Source organism: Stereum hirsutum (genome assembly GCF_000264905.1).
Source record: "Stereum hirsutum FP-91666 SS1 unplaced genomic scaffold STEHIscaffold_20, whole genome shotgun sequence".
Taxonomy (NCBI): domain Eukaryota; kingdom Fungi; phylum Basidiomycota; class Agaricomycetes; order Russulales; family Stereaceae; genus Stereum; species Stereum hirsutum.
This window is the reverse complement of record NW_006763150.1, coordinates 137457-151449: the sequence shown is the minus strand read 5'-3', so window position 1 is coordinate 151449 and position 13993 is coordinate 137457. Positions and strand designations below refer to the sequence as shown.

At 51.6% G+C, this 13993-nt stretch overlaps 4 protein-coding genes and 1 non-coding gene across 5 annotated transcripts; 2 read left to right on the top strand and 3 right to left on the bottom strand.

Annotated features, from left to right (window-relative positions):
- Positions 1-1279: 1279 nt before the first annotated feature.
- Positions 1280-2537, bottom strand: STEHIDRAFT_115766 (uncharacterized protein; the record flags this gene model as incomplete). Its single annotated transcript, XM_007310377.1, has 5 exons — positions 1280-1900; positions 1967-2014; positions 2090-2230; positions 2306-2365; positions 2478-2537. 5 exons carry the CDS (start codon positions 2535-2537, stop codon positions 1280-1282), a joined length of 930 nt encoding a protein of 309 aa, XP_007310439.1.
- Positions 2538-6690: 4153 nt separating this feature from the next.
- Positions 6691-7182, bottom strand: STEHIDRAFT_162714 (uncharacterized protein; the record flags this gene model as incomplete). Its single annotated transcript, XM_007310376.1, has 1 exon — positions 6691-7182. One exon carries the CDS (start codon positions 7180-7182, stop codon positions 6691-6693), a length of 492 nt encoding a protein of 163 aa, XP_007310438.1.
- Positions 7183-8225: 1043 nt separating this feature from the next.
- Positions 8226-11215, top strand: STEHIDRAFT_105353 (WD40 repeat-like protein; the record flags this gene model as incomplete). The annotated part of the gene is made up of 4 exons (XM_007310375.1): positions 8226-8811; positions 9390-10017; positions 10072-10297; positions 10358-11215. The coding sequence occupies 4 exons, from the start codon at positions 8226-8228 to the stop codon at positions 10970-10972; spliced, it is 2055 nt and encodes a 684-aa protein (XP_007310437.1). The 3' UTR covers positions 10973-11215.
- A 353-nt stretch (positions 11216-11568) lies between these two features.
- On the top strand, positions 11569-11660 carry STEHIDRAFT_t288. The gene has a single exon. It is a non-coding gene; the product is annotated as a tRNA-Tyr (tRNA).
- A 471-nt stretch (positions 11661-12131) lies between these two features.
- Positions 12132-13217, bottom strand: STEHIDRAFT_162712 (uncharacterized protein; the record flags this gene model as incomplete). The annotated part of the gene is made up of 3 exons (XM_007310374.1): positions 12132-12307; positions 12402-12564; positions 12657-13217. The coding sequence occupies 3 exons, from the start codon at positions 13215-13217 to the stop codon at positions 12132-12134; spliced, it is 900 nt and encodes a 299-aa protein (XP_007310436.1).
- Between the last annotated feature and the right edge of the window lie 776 nt (positions 13218-13993).

The window sequence follows — 13993 nt, the reverse complement described above, 5'->3', positions numbered from 1 at the left end:
AGCTTCTAGTTTTGATTCATCGCTGTTACCGTCGACGCTAGTGGACAAAGACAAGACAGCGAAACAGTCGGACTTCCCCTGCTGTGGATCAAATCAAACCACGAGGAACTTTACCCAGCAATTGCTAGTCGTTATATGCTGCACTGAATTGTACCTGTGGCGTCAGAACGAAAACTTGCGACGCGAGACACTTTGGCATTGATAGACGTGCCTTGCATCCCGTTTTCAAGACTGTCACGGTCTTGACTGAGTGTTTGCGATGTGAATCTGAGCACCGATAGAGTTAGGACGAGAATCGAATGGCGAGAATAGTTGGATGTAGATCAGGCGAGTAAGCCAGCGAATGCTACAACTCGACTTCACCCTCCACATCAGAACAAATTCGTCAGTGCATTTTCCAAGGAAGAGCCCCGCGACATGAAGTCGCTGCCAGCAGCTCTATCTGGAGTAAAGACCCCTCAAACCATCTCATTCCAGTTCGTCAATTTACTCCAGTGGAAAGACAGTACGAAAAAACCCCCGCTCAGAGAGAGCAACAATATTCGAAAAATTCAAGCGCAAAGGGTCTCGGTGTGGTAGGAGCAATTTTGAGGCAAGTACTTTCTCGAAACCCAATCAACATGACGCCACTCAAACCCTAACCTCATATCCGGGGTTTAGTGATAGAGTGAGGCAGTCGTCAGTTTCCATGACTTGTTGACTCTCATCCTTTCCTGAGAAGACTGCCTCCGCCAGCATTCTGAAATGTTTCCTTGACAAAAGTGACGAGGATTAGCTTGCCAGTGACCAATGCAACGCGGATTTTGCCTCCCAAACAGCGAAATGTGATGAACAACATGGCCTCCTTGTGGCCTCCGTATTTTTCACACACAATTGCAGATACACAGTATTTTCCATCTTAGTCTCAAGAGGTTCTAGGACTCATGATGCGCGTGTATTTTTTCTTACTAGGAAACACATCGCTGGACCAATTACCTTCACTGGAGTCCAAATATCGATCAACAGAAAAAGAAATTGGATCTTCTTCGGACAGGGCGTCAGAGTAGGTACGTGTAAGGTACGTGGCAATCTTCAATCCTTAAAATAGATGGCTGTCCATTGGAATCCACCGTCCGAAAACCAGATCATGTAGATGTAAAGCACCAAGTCCACTCGACTTCATCATTGTGTCGCTACCTTTCGTCCTGCGTTTTCCTACGTCCATCGATCCCTCTGTGCAGCTCAGAGCACACTCACCTTTCCTTCATCAATGTCGACTGCGCTCGTCTTCTACCAGCTTCTACCAGACGCGCTCTTGTGAGGATGAAGCAGAACCCTGGCAAGAAGTGGCTGGTATCGTGCAGTCAGCCGTGGACGAGAATACGCTATCCTCGCCCACATTTCTGCTCCTTCCATACGCTTCCTTGTTAGGGTCTGGGAACCCCGCAGAGCGTCTCCTGTGCTGAGACAAGGAGTCACGACCTTCCTCAACCTTCGAGACCGTCGCAGTGTTGAGTACAGTTTCGATCTTCGTCGGAAAGCCGCATTTGAGATATTTCTCTTGTTTACTTCTCTTGGGACCGAACCCCACCCCGATATCAGTCGGCATCTCTTTGAATTGCCCCGGATAACCTTTCCGATTCCGGCCTCGAGAACGACGTGTATTCCTCTGTGGCTTCCATGGAATAAACTCCCAGTCCCTCGTACTTGGCGTAGGTTGTGATCCAGATGAAGAGAATTCGAGGAGGGGAAGCCAGGTAATGCCCGTGGGGCACACCGACGGGCCGACAGGACTGTCGCTCGCGTATTCGCCACAACGGGGGTTACGTCTGGAGGTCTTGACTATGGGGTTGAACACATTGTGGGCAGCTGTGTCATGTTTGACATCGGAAGGCAACTGTGTGTCACACCACCCCGATGCCTGCACGGTTTCAGTGACATGTCAGCATTCGAATCTCTGATCAATGAGACAGAGAGACTGACTGACTCGGTCGATATCATACGTCGGCATGCTGAATGGGCTGTGGACGAAATTCTGCTGTGGTAAAGTGTCACGCAGAAAGCTTCATCAACGTCTGAGTGGGTCGATGAGAAAGATCACTCGACTGACTCGTTTGATACAATATTCATCGGTAGTCGCGGTCAGAACGGTGGAGTGACTGGCCTCGCCACCAACTTCTATAGCGTTGGATGCGTTGAAAGTTGAGTTCTGCTGATCTGCCTGGTATTGGATGTACCGACCAAGCGTAGTCTGTATGACGGATAACGGAGAACTCTAACGGCCAAGGGCTCATTTATCTGGGGCACACTCCGGAACCCAGCTGACCAATGATAATTTATTCGCCAAGCGCTCGTTGTCGCTGAGGGGGGTGTCGAGTTCACCGAGCTGCAAATCGCAAATGATTTCAAAACGCATTAGCAGTCATGCTTGCGCTACCAGTTGCATGATATGTAACTCGCCGTTATCTCCGCTGAGTCTGATGGTTGAAGCAGGTCACGTCGGTCGACCCAGTCATCACGACGGAGAGGGACGACTCCGTAATCTTTTTGGCATTCATTGATAAGAGCGGAACGGGGATCGATACCAGTCGGAATCAAGGGACGAGGTGCGCGAGACGGAACACAATCTTGGACTCTGCTGTTTCCATCGAGCCTCATAGGCATAAGTTGCTAGGTATGGCGTTTCAGTAGAAGCGTCTTCTATAAACGATGTGCCGGGCACGTCTCAGAGTAGGAAACCCCTACCCTTATATATTACAGTCGGCTTCTTTCGTGGATGGTCAGGCTGTGTGCCGACCTAAACAGTGCCCCTTCTCTTTTGGGCCTTCGACTCCGACGTTGTATATGGTTCATCAGACATCAGACAGCATGACTGTGTATGGTCAGTGACAAACACTATAGGTCGTAGAACTGTGCTGTGTCGCTGTTTCTCGAAGCATGCATATGTAGAGCTGCGACCCAGGCAGTCATAAGGATCATCCTGATGTCATCGAAACACTACCATGACAGCTCGCTTCATACGTGATGAAATCTGCCGAGGACTACAGCTACTGTATCAGTGTTCATGGGGTAGCCCGGATCGGCCACGTATCGCTATTCATGAGACACGCTTCGAACTCAAACAAACCAAGTTTGGATTCCATGATAGCCGCGCTTCTAAACGGTCGGTGCGGCGGTGAGATTTTTGTCTCAGTATGCCCCAATGGGAACGCATAGTATACATTGACCAAAATGAAGACGCTCCTAGTATGCAAACGATAGTTTTCAATAGACCTTATCCGATTCTCAGCAATGACGCAGTGAACGTGGGCCACATCCGCCACCCGACGCGAACTCTCCCTCTAATCGCCCGTCGCCCCTCGTTCGCTCTAGTCATCTCCACTCCTGCTCTACGTCGCCCCACCCTCTCCAGAATTTTCACACAGCCCCAGGATCGACGTCCCCCTTCTCGGAGCACGTCACCCTTCACGATGACCGGGTGAAACTGGTCAGCGAGCTTCTGCTAATGGCTATCGCCCTCAGTCGGAGCTGCTATACCTTCACCTTGGTAATCGTGTTGGAGTTCAGGCTCTGGTTGGTGTTCTGCCGGAGCGGCCGCATCCCCCTGAACCGTCACTCCTCCTCGTGTTTCTGACGTCTTCGTCTGCGTCTTTGGTCCAATACTTCTGTAGTTCGTTTCTTCTGTCTCGCTCCTCACCCTTCGAAAAACCTTCTTCCTCTTCGACGATGTAGACGTAGACTATGCCCTGCGTCTGGCATCGATCATCTGTTGAGGTTCGTCGCTGAGTTCCAAGTCTGTCAACCTCTCCATCTCGGGCGTGAGGATGAAGTGCGCCTGTTCGACAAAGACGGACATCCCTAGTATATTCGTCGATGAAGGGATGAAATGTACCCCTGTCCATGTTTGGATCGCCAGAGGGTATGGGGAACTTGGCGCGGGGTTTTGTGGAGGCTCCTCCGTGCTTGCAAGGTTCGCAGGCTACGGCATGGCATGTGGAGTGTAAGGCGCGAGAGGATCAAAGGCCGAGTTTGCGGTCTGGGTAGGATGAGAGCTAGGCAGCTGTTGGTGCTGCGTGGTATTTTTGAAGTCTCCGTTCGTGGAGCTGGTGGACTATCGAACGGAGTTGTTGAACCATTTCTGTCGAGGAAGAGGCCGTTGGTGCTCTGTCTCCCAGACCGAAAGGATATTTGGACGCTGTAATCCGTGGACGTGCTTGTATTTCTTTCGGAGCTAGTCGAAGTCGGTGGTGTGGTACCCTGGGTCATCGAACGAATCTTCTCTTCCAATTCACGGCGCCACTGAAAGAACTCTTCTCGCTTCCTCCTATTGGCCTCCAATACCTGTATGAAATGAGGATGCAAGAGAAGTGGGGTCGATGGAATGGGGAGTGGGGTCGATGAGTGGGTTGTCTGGGGTCGGCAGGGCTGGAGCGTGTGGGAGGGGTGCTATGGCGGTGTCCGGAAAGGCGTTCGGTTTCTGAGTGACCTCGTTGAAGAACCCAGCGGAAGTTTCTTGACGAAAGTGAACTTAGTCGTCGGCATTCGAGTTCCAGGAGGAGTTGGAGAGACGGCCGTCGAGGGAGGGATCGTGTCCTTTCTGGCAGGTATGTTACTGTGTCCCTCCGTGGAGAGGATCGGGGTCAAGCCGTACACGTCCGCGGTCGTAGACGAATCGTGTCCTGCGAACGATTCGTCCCCATTGTCTCCCAGCTGGTGGTTGGCTGTCTCAGGTCAGCATCTGTTGTAGTGGAGGAACGGCGTGGGCCGCCTGGTGCAGGACTCTCCGACCCTAATAAGTCGTGCAATGTAGATACTCTATATTGGTCGGAACTCTGGGAGCGCTCTGGTTCAAGACGAGCAATCAATGCCCACATTGTTAGTCCCTTATAGTGCATGGTAGGATGTGGCGGGAGACGTACTGTTCGCAGATTTTTAGAAATATGTAAAACCGTCGCTTGTCCTTCATCGAGTCTTCTAAGGGAAAATGAAGGCGTCGGTTATCTCTGCTGCTCAGTTCTCTGACACTCTGTGTTCTAAGATAAGAATGACAGACCTTCGGCGCCACGGCCAGCGGCACATCCTGTGCGCCTCCCACGCCCCTCCACTACTCTCTTATGGACCGTCCAGTGGCCCTAGACTGGAAGAGAAGAAAGTGTCAGGATGGATAGCTAGGTAGACGAAGTAATAGGCAGGGGAATGGATGAACGTGAATGGTATGCACCTCTCTTTGATGGCCAGTTGGGCGCTTGATGTCAGCTGTACTTTCGCGACTGGATGTGTCAGTGTTGGTCGGAGACAATAGGCAAAGTTGGCAAAGTTAGTCATTGTCCAATGCTCCAGTTGTTATTACCGGGAGCAACTGACGAAATGTACGGTCCAGGGCCAAGTAAAGGTCGCAGAAAACCTCAACGACGGGGGGAACCCTCTTGGAATGGGTTCCGACGTCTCGATGGTGGCAGCCGTGTCTTGCTGGTGGGTGCCGTAGGAGACAGGTGCATACACTTCCGACAATAGCACATCCCGAGCTCGTTCACTTGGGCTGGGTGGCATTGAACAGAAGTAACGCTTGCACCCACTGATTGCGCAGTACGCCTCGGGCAATCTGAAGCTCTAGAGAAGCGGCGTCTGCAAAGGAAGCGTGTTAGCATTGTCCCCATATTTGTGATTAGCGTACTTATAGTCCTGGGCCCGTGAGGTAGAACGTGTCACCTACATGATGGGGGACTCGGAAGGCCTAACAGAAGGTCAGTAATAAGACTACAGGTATTCCCAGACCAGCGGTGAATGCAGGGAGAGCCAGGAGAATAGTCGAAGTACATATTCGATTAGAGCGATCTACAAGTGATGAGACGTCGGCAGAGTAGTTTATGGGCAGTATATATGGAGGAGGTAGTCAATATGACACAGGAGGAATGGGAGGTACTGTATAAACTGTCGATGGACGTCGAAGTCTTATACTTCTCCTGCTCTGAGGTTGCTTTTATCTCCCTATTTTATTCTTGAATAGTCTCGATGGTTTGGTGTACTCGAAATGCGATAACAAAGGCCGCATTGCTCGGACCAAGTACGGACCTCGATGCAAATACAGGCATGGGTACGATCCATGGGAACTCAAAGCAAGAATGATAATGGATCCGAACCTCAAAACCTCCTTTCAAAGCAACACTCTTTGTTGACCGATTTGGAATCACAAGAGACAGATCAAGGACGAAAGGTAGCCTTAGCTTCATTCATCGTTTTTATTGTCAACATGAACGTTCAAAGAAAGGCGAAGTGAAAAGTCGGGCATTTCCGTATGGATCAACTATTGGCCCACAAGGAGTTGGTCGTGGTTATGTTTCGGACCTCGTCGCCGTCAAGATGAGCATCGTCGTTATTGGAGATACCTGTGTGGTAGATTCAATGCTCGAAAATTGAATTGACCTCGCCACATGCAATGACTTAGTACCAACAGAGCATCGTAAGTAACTGGTGGAGAACTGATAGAAAAGAAATCGAGAGGAAACAACGGTGTGTTCTCAGACGTCGGGCGAGCAGTAGAGGTCAACTCTATCGGCCCCATCGAACCACGTCCACACTAACCGTAACGACAACTCGTACAATTCCAAGAGAAGATAATACCGATCACAGACCCCGCCACATCATTCTTCAACCAACACAATCCCAAGCCAAACTGGACCCTAGTTCCATCTTACCCACATCCATGTCGCCTCACTCCGCTCGTTCCAAGAGCCCCAAACAAGAACCGATCCACAACGAAATCATCTGCGCCCCCGTCGGCGCATATTCCTCTCCACCTCCCGATCCCGGATGCGCAACGACCGACTGCCAAAAATCACCAAAACTCAAAGGCCCAGTCGTCATCGACGTGGGCCCACACCTTCTCAATAACGCCGCTGCTTCTTCGTCGGTTCTGGGACGCTGATTTTCTGGGAGGAAGAGGAAGTTTCGGGAGACGCGGTGGGCTGTTTCGGAGGGCGTTTCGGATTCGCGGGTCGGGGCGTAGTAGTCCTGGAAAGTGCGCTGCGATGCGGTGGTAGTGGTAATTGACGATGCCGCGACGAAGGATCGATCGCGAGTATGGTTCGTATCGTTGGTGGTGGTGTTGCGGGGAGGGTAGGAATGTGGTTTGTGGACTGGGGTGACGCGGTGGCCGGTGCTTCGGCCACTCCGGGAGGGTTGGTTGGGGTTATCGCTGGTCATGGAGAATGGTAAGGAGGGCCGCTGTCGACTGTTGATGTAATATGGCCTCGCCGTTATCTACTCACAGAAAAGAAGTTTATATTGGGCAGGATATAAGTGCGGAAGCAGTCAGGACGCACTGAGGACAACGGAGGTGAAGGGAGGAGCAGAGAAGGCGGGGGTCTGAGCTAGAGAGTGTTGTTGATTTTATGGGAAATGCGACGGATGGCAACGTGTTGGCACTTACTCATCCGATTCGACTCGATATGGCCGTCGCTTTGTGAAGACCCTGACTGATCCCACACGCTGTCTTCGTGATGCACGTGTCGTATCCATGTCGACTCCGTATCCATAATGTCCACGTCCATCAGAGAAATGTTCAGAATTTGGACCAGGAAATCTTCTGCAGCATGGACTGGTGGTACTGCCGTTTGACAGAGTGCCTCAGCGACCAAGTAGACCAGACAGCCCGATGAAGGCAAAGCACGAGGACGGACGCCGAGACAATAAGTAAAAGAAAAGAATCAGAAGCTAAATTATCAGACCACATATCCTCCCCATCAGATAAACACTGGATGTTCAGATACAAGGAAACGTAGGAAGAGACGGCCAAAGTGGGAGGAAGTGGAGGCTGAGCAGACTTGCACTTTGCCTTCCTAGAGTCGCCTATGGATATTGCATGGTGCAGTACGCTTTTTTATGACACAGAAGTAAAATCAAAGCTCATATCACCCAAATTATCTATCATGGAGGGGAACGAGTTGAGGTTGAGGTTGAGGTTGAGGCGAACCGTGACAGAACCAAAGGCTTGGCTCGTGCAACCTTACTTTCCCACGATACGTTAAACAGCACGGCGGAACAAGCGCTCATCGGGCTGCTTACGCTCTCTTGCCAGAGACGTTCAACACGGTCGTCCCGTCGTCGACGCACACAGCGAGCAACCCTCATCTATATCTACCATGGCATTCTCGCCATCATCACCAACGTCTTCAAGACAACTTCTGACTCCGACTCCGATGGACCCACCGTCGATGGCGGCCCCGTCGGACGCCTCGACACTGTACATGCCTGTCCTATCCCCACCAACACCCGCCCCATCGCCCCGCCCACAGAGTCACGGCACATCGTCTTCGTTGACATTTCTTGACATTAATGACCCTTTTCAACTGTCTCGTCGGGAATTTGCCTCGCTATCCGCTCTCGGACCCTCACTTCGTCGGCAATATTTAGCTGCGCTTCTCGCAGACTGCAACCCCTCCGAGCTCCTTTTCATTTCTACCACTATTGCACCGCTGCTCAAGAGGGATTTCTTGAAGGAGCTTCCGGCCGAACTTGCGCTTCATGTTCTGAGGTTCGTCGATGAGCCGAAGACGCTCGCCCGGGCGGGTCAAGTTAGCCGCTACTGGTGTGGTCTACTGAAGGACGAATCTCTGTGGCGGAGAATGTGCTGCCTCCATCGGTACGTCGGCGAAGTCGAATCAGTGATGGATGTGGATGAGAAGAGTGAGATGTCGAGGGACGAAGAAGAAGATGAGGAAGAGTTCCAACAATTGGCCGCTCAGAGCGGCTCGACTTGGACCTCGAGACACAATCGGCGGCCAGAGGGCCATCCATCCTACCACAGCCTATTCAAGTATTCTTTCGCGACAGGTACGTCGTTGTCCTCATTATATGACTTCAACTGTTGCTTTGCTTGTGCTCGCCATCATGAATCATGGTCTATGCGCCTTCAGAGTGGGAAGGGACGCTATGGATACGCGTATCTGTGTTGCGCGTGTGCCGCTATGACGGAAGTCGACTATTGTTTGAAACATGAAGAACCTTCGATGTATCTAGCCAGAGGCCTCGAGGGAACCCACACTTCGTCACTTCCGAGCTCTCGCCGCCGCTTTGCGATGACACCTGCTCGCCCTATTGCGGAGTCGTTCCAAAGCCAACCGAGTTTTATAACCATGGGCGTCCTGGTTTCTCGGTAACTTTTTTGTCACGAAATCTGCAGAAATCAGATCTCACATCGCCACGCTGGCTATGATGCCTATTGTTGTCGTTGTGTGGCAGCAGAGTGGCGCCACACCTGTGGTCGGCATGTGTCTCATGGCCCGGTCATCACTCTAGTAGTCGCTGGGCTTGAAACATTGAAATACTCAAGCTTCTCCCCGTATTTTTCTTTCTATAGCCTCACACGGGGTTTTCTCAATCGACTGACCACTATTCTCCGACTTCACTAGTAACTAACTGGCGCCGCGGCGGCCGCCTCCTCCGCACGCACCGCGTCCCCATCGTCGACCCCGACCACGGCGTCGTCACCTCCGTGGCCCTCGACACAGACTGGATCGTCGCCGGTCTCGCCAACGCCCGCATTCACGTCTTCTCAGCACATACGGGGGTGCTCGTGCGCACCCTCGTGGGCCATGAACTGGGCGTTTGGGCTGTCAATTTGGTCAGTGCGGGCGGTGGGTGGTCGAGAGACTCTTCTCCGAGTGATGATGTGAGCGAGAAGAAGACGGAGAGGAGGGGCCCAGGGTTGGGCAGTACGAGTGGCGGTGGAAGGAGTCGGACAGACGCGCAGGAGGGTTCAGGCCCAGGGTTGGACCATCTCTTGAGGCATAATAGGACTCCTGCGGGAACGAACGTCGTCAATCCGCAAGGTCTGGATGGATTGTTGCCCCCGAGTTTGAGAGCAGCTTTGGGTCTGGACGCGCCGAGGAGGTATCTGGGTAAGATGGATGCGGCGGCGGAGGCGAGGAGGAAGCAGGATGATGTTTGTGGATCGAGTGAGGGGTGGGGACAGCCGAATGCGTTGGTCGTCAGCGGGGGGTGCGATAAGATGGTTAGGGTGTGGGATCTCAAGTCTGGGTTCGTATCTCTACTCTTTTTCGTGCAGACGGGGTTTGCTGACGAATGATATAGGCACTGTATCTATGTCCTGCAGGGCCATACCTCGACGGTTCGCTGTTTGAAGGTGCTGCATAATCGGCCGATCGCAGTGACTGGCTCCCGAGACTCGACACTAAGGGTGTGGGACGTCCAGAAGGGTAAGATGATCCGGACGCTACAGGGTCATACGCAGAGCGTAAGGGCTCTGGATGTCTGTGGCAACAAGGTTGTCAGCGGGAGCTACGACTGCACTTGTCGGGTTCGTCTGTGTTCCTCGTCTTCTCCATAGAGATTTTGCTGACCGTCATGCTTGTCATAGTTATGGGATGTCGACACCGGCGAATGTATCCACGTCTTCACAGGTCACTTCCACCAGATCTATTCCGTGGCTTTCGACGGCGAACGCGTCGCCAGCGGTGGCCTCGACACCACCGTCCGCGTCTGGGACGCCCGTACCGGACAATGTCTTACCCTTCTCCAGGGCCACACTGCCCTCGTCTGCCAACTCCAGCTCTCTGCCTCCCTCCTCGTCACCGGTGGTGCTGACGGCCGCGTCATCACCTTCGCCCTCTCCGACTTCACCGTCCGAAACCGCATCGCCGCACATGATTCGTCTGTCACTGCGCTCCAATTTGACGCAGATTTCGGGTGGCTGGTGACGGGTGGGAATGACGGCCGGGTGAGGCTGTTTGAGGTAGAGACTGGGAACTACGTGAGGGAGATGAGCGAGGTTAGTGAGAGCGTTTGGAAGGTTGTGTTTAGGAGGGAGGTGTGTGCGGTTATGTGTAAGCGGGCGGGGAAGACGGTTGTGGAGATTTGGAGCTTTAGGCCACGTGAGGGTGACAGTGGAAGTAAGAGGGCGGAGAGGGTGAAAGAGAAGGGGGAAGAGGTGTTGGGGACTGCGAATGGGAGTATCACGGAGGTGATGGAGTGATTGGGGTGCACATATTCACCCACAGCCTAATTTGAACGGGAGGTCGACGTCGTTCATATTTTCATCTTGGTTCTTCTTCCTCATCATCCTCATCTTGACCATCCTATTCTTACACCGCTAATCCTTTCTATCGTGTCTCAATTCTGGTCGGACCATGAGTCTTCTTTCTCTCACACTAAGTTATCGTTTCGATTTGTTTTGTGGATTTTTTTTTCTTTTCCTTTTCGGATGGTTCTATGTCCCTGGTTACTTAGATCATCGTGTTGTACTTTTTTTCTTCATTCCATCGTTCATCATAGATATCGTTTTGGTGATACCGCGTGCGACGGCGTTCTCACATGTTCGTTCAAGTTCAATAGAGTGAGGCGTAACAACATGGCTTTCCTCAGCAAATACGGTGCGCCCACGCTCGTTACGATCTCTAGTATGTGTTTCCACTGCGGCACCTTCTCGGATAGGTCGACCTCCATTCCTGTGACTGCGTTGGTGGTTCGAGAATCGAGATGCTATATCTAGGGCTCGGCAGCTCGCATAGTACACATCGTGTCGTCCTGAAGAATGCTTAATGCATACGGATACTTTGGCAGTCAAAACATCCCTCGATAGCTCAATTGGGAGAGCGCAAGACTGTAATTGGAAATCCGAAAAAAACATCTTGAGGTCGCTAGTTCGATCCTGGCTCGAGGGATATAAGCATGAATAGGATCAGCGAAATTTTTTTTGATCCCCCGTCCCATCTCTTTGCCCGTCTGGTTCTGTACTCAGAAGACATCACACAAAATATTCGGTTAGAAGTAGCTGTCCAGCGGGCCCCCTAGATTTTTATACAGCAGATGACAGGAATCACGGCGGGTCACATATCGGTTCAAGATGAACTTGACGAGCCTCCGTTCGCCACCCTAAGCTAGCATTGCTCTCAAATAACGTTCGCAGACTACGCATAGATGGAAAAAGTAGAACGGTGATCAAGTTTTGTGCTTTCACTACAACGGTGTACAGGGGGCGCCCGAAGGTAAAGTAGTGGTGCGCTAACACGAGTCGCTATTCTGGCCGATATGCAGCGTACGGGACCAGTACAGGACACAGACCAAGCATCAAGAGCGAGAGGTATTAAGTAACAGGTCTACGACTCGAGACGTCAGACAAACATTTTCTCCTCTTATTCAGAACCAATACTGTCGAAATCTGCGCCCGTCTCCCGATACTCATCGTAATCGTCTGCATAAGTGTCTCTTATCGGTGGGTGGAAGACGTCCGGCAGCGGCAACCAACGATTTGAATGGTCTAACATTTGCCACATCGCGGAAGGGCTCGTTCGAGTCCAGGTTCTCTCATCTGAATTTACAGAAGTATGTCAGCACCAAGGGATGAATGTTAGATGATCCTGAATATTCTGGAGGCAAGCGAGACGTAGGGAAGAGGAGCGTACATAGTGTGACGTATCGAAGTGTCGGTGCTGCCTCTCCAAAAGCCCTTACAGCGAGGACATTTTCGGGTTTAGTCTCTTCTGGAACCCGGCCACAGGAATTCCAAGCAAAGTGTGAGATGCTGGAGAACAAGGAAAGCAAGGGAATGATTTCTTTGATATAAACCTGAAATCGTGGAGGGCAGATAAGTGTGATGAGAGGCAACATCAGAGTGCTACGACGATGGCATACTGTAGAATTGTGTGCATAGTACGTACGTTTCCTGCTTCGGATGCCGGTGTATTGTCCTTGAAGTATTTAGGGCTCCATAAATCAAGGACGGATATAGTGGGTAGTGTTCGTGCGATACACCTCATCCAAGCGGGTTCGAAGTGTGTGTGTACTTCATCGATAGCCGAACGGACGGTCTGAGGTGCTCTGTCGATCGCGGAGATTGCGGGAAAGTCGTCCGACATGCTCAGGAAGTGATACGCCGTATCATGGAGCACGACAGAGGCCTTCTCGATGACACAGGTGGCAGGGAGTCGTTCAAAGAACTGCGCATGAGCAGCGACTTTTTTGAGTTTGAGAGTGGTGAGTGGCAGTGGGGTAATGGGCGGTGGAGTGTTGTTAGCCAGGGGATAATCATCGTCTTCCGCTGGGCTAACTCGTGGTACATCATGATCCCAGGAAAACGTTTCAATCTCCTCTTCTTCCATCCAGATGTCGATGGTGGTTAGGTGCGGATGCTGCAAGACGAACTCGTTGGTATGCGATGATTCGAGGCGTTCGGCGCGGATGATGAAAGTCGAAAGTTTTGGGAGATGAAAGGACTTCATGAGATCTGAAGGCGAGCTCCAGGTGCGCCTACAGCATAGTATATGGTCGAGACGGAGGACCTCCACATTTTTAAGGTGAGCTTGGACGCGTTGAAGATCAGAGATACAATCATCAACTACATCATCGCTGTGGAATTATTCATGAGATCATCCCACGATGCATTCCACCACAACGTTGACAACACAACACACAGGCTGGTGTTGAGCTAGTGTGAAATACAACGAAAGACTCACCAGAGCCTTAAAAGTTCCAGACTTTCTACCACGCATGCGTTCATCGGATTGTCGAGGGCATAGCACAGTTGCTTTAAGCGCGTGCTGTGACTGGAAGGGTCGTCTAAATCGTCGTATGTATGGCAGTCGACCCGGATGTGACGGTAGAGTATGGGATGAAACACTTCATGGAAGTGAGTGCTGATAGCAGACAGAGAACTGAGCTCTGAGTTCTGTATTTTGTTCGGAGGACGGAGATGCTTAGCAATCTCCACGAGTAAATCGTAGGGGAGGTCCTTCATGCCAGAAGCCAATGATGTATAAAGTGAAGATTAGAAGGATAGGTAGGCGTATACGTCGGAGGCCAAATGAATCGTTGTAACCAACCAGCTCCAATAACCTCGCTGACCTTGGGGCTTGGTTATATATGCGACGATGGGGACTCTCACGAAGGGCGCAGGGGACGCCACGCAAACTCTGATTGGTCAAGAGACCCATGGATCAGCGTTATTCGAGTGCCTCGTACGGACACTGTATACCGGGAATACAGACCAAATGTCCAA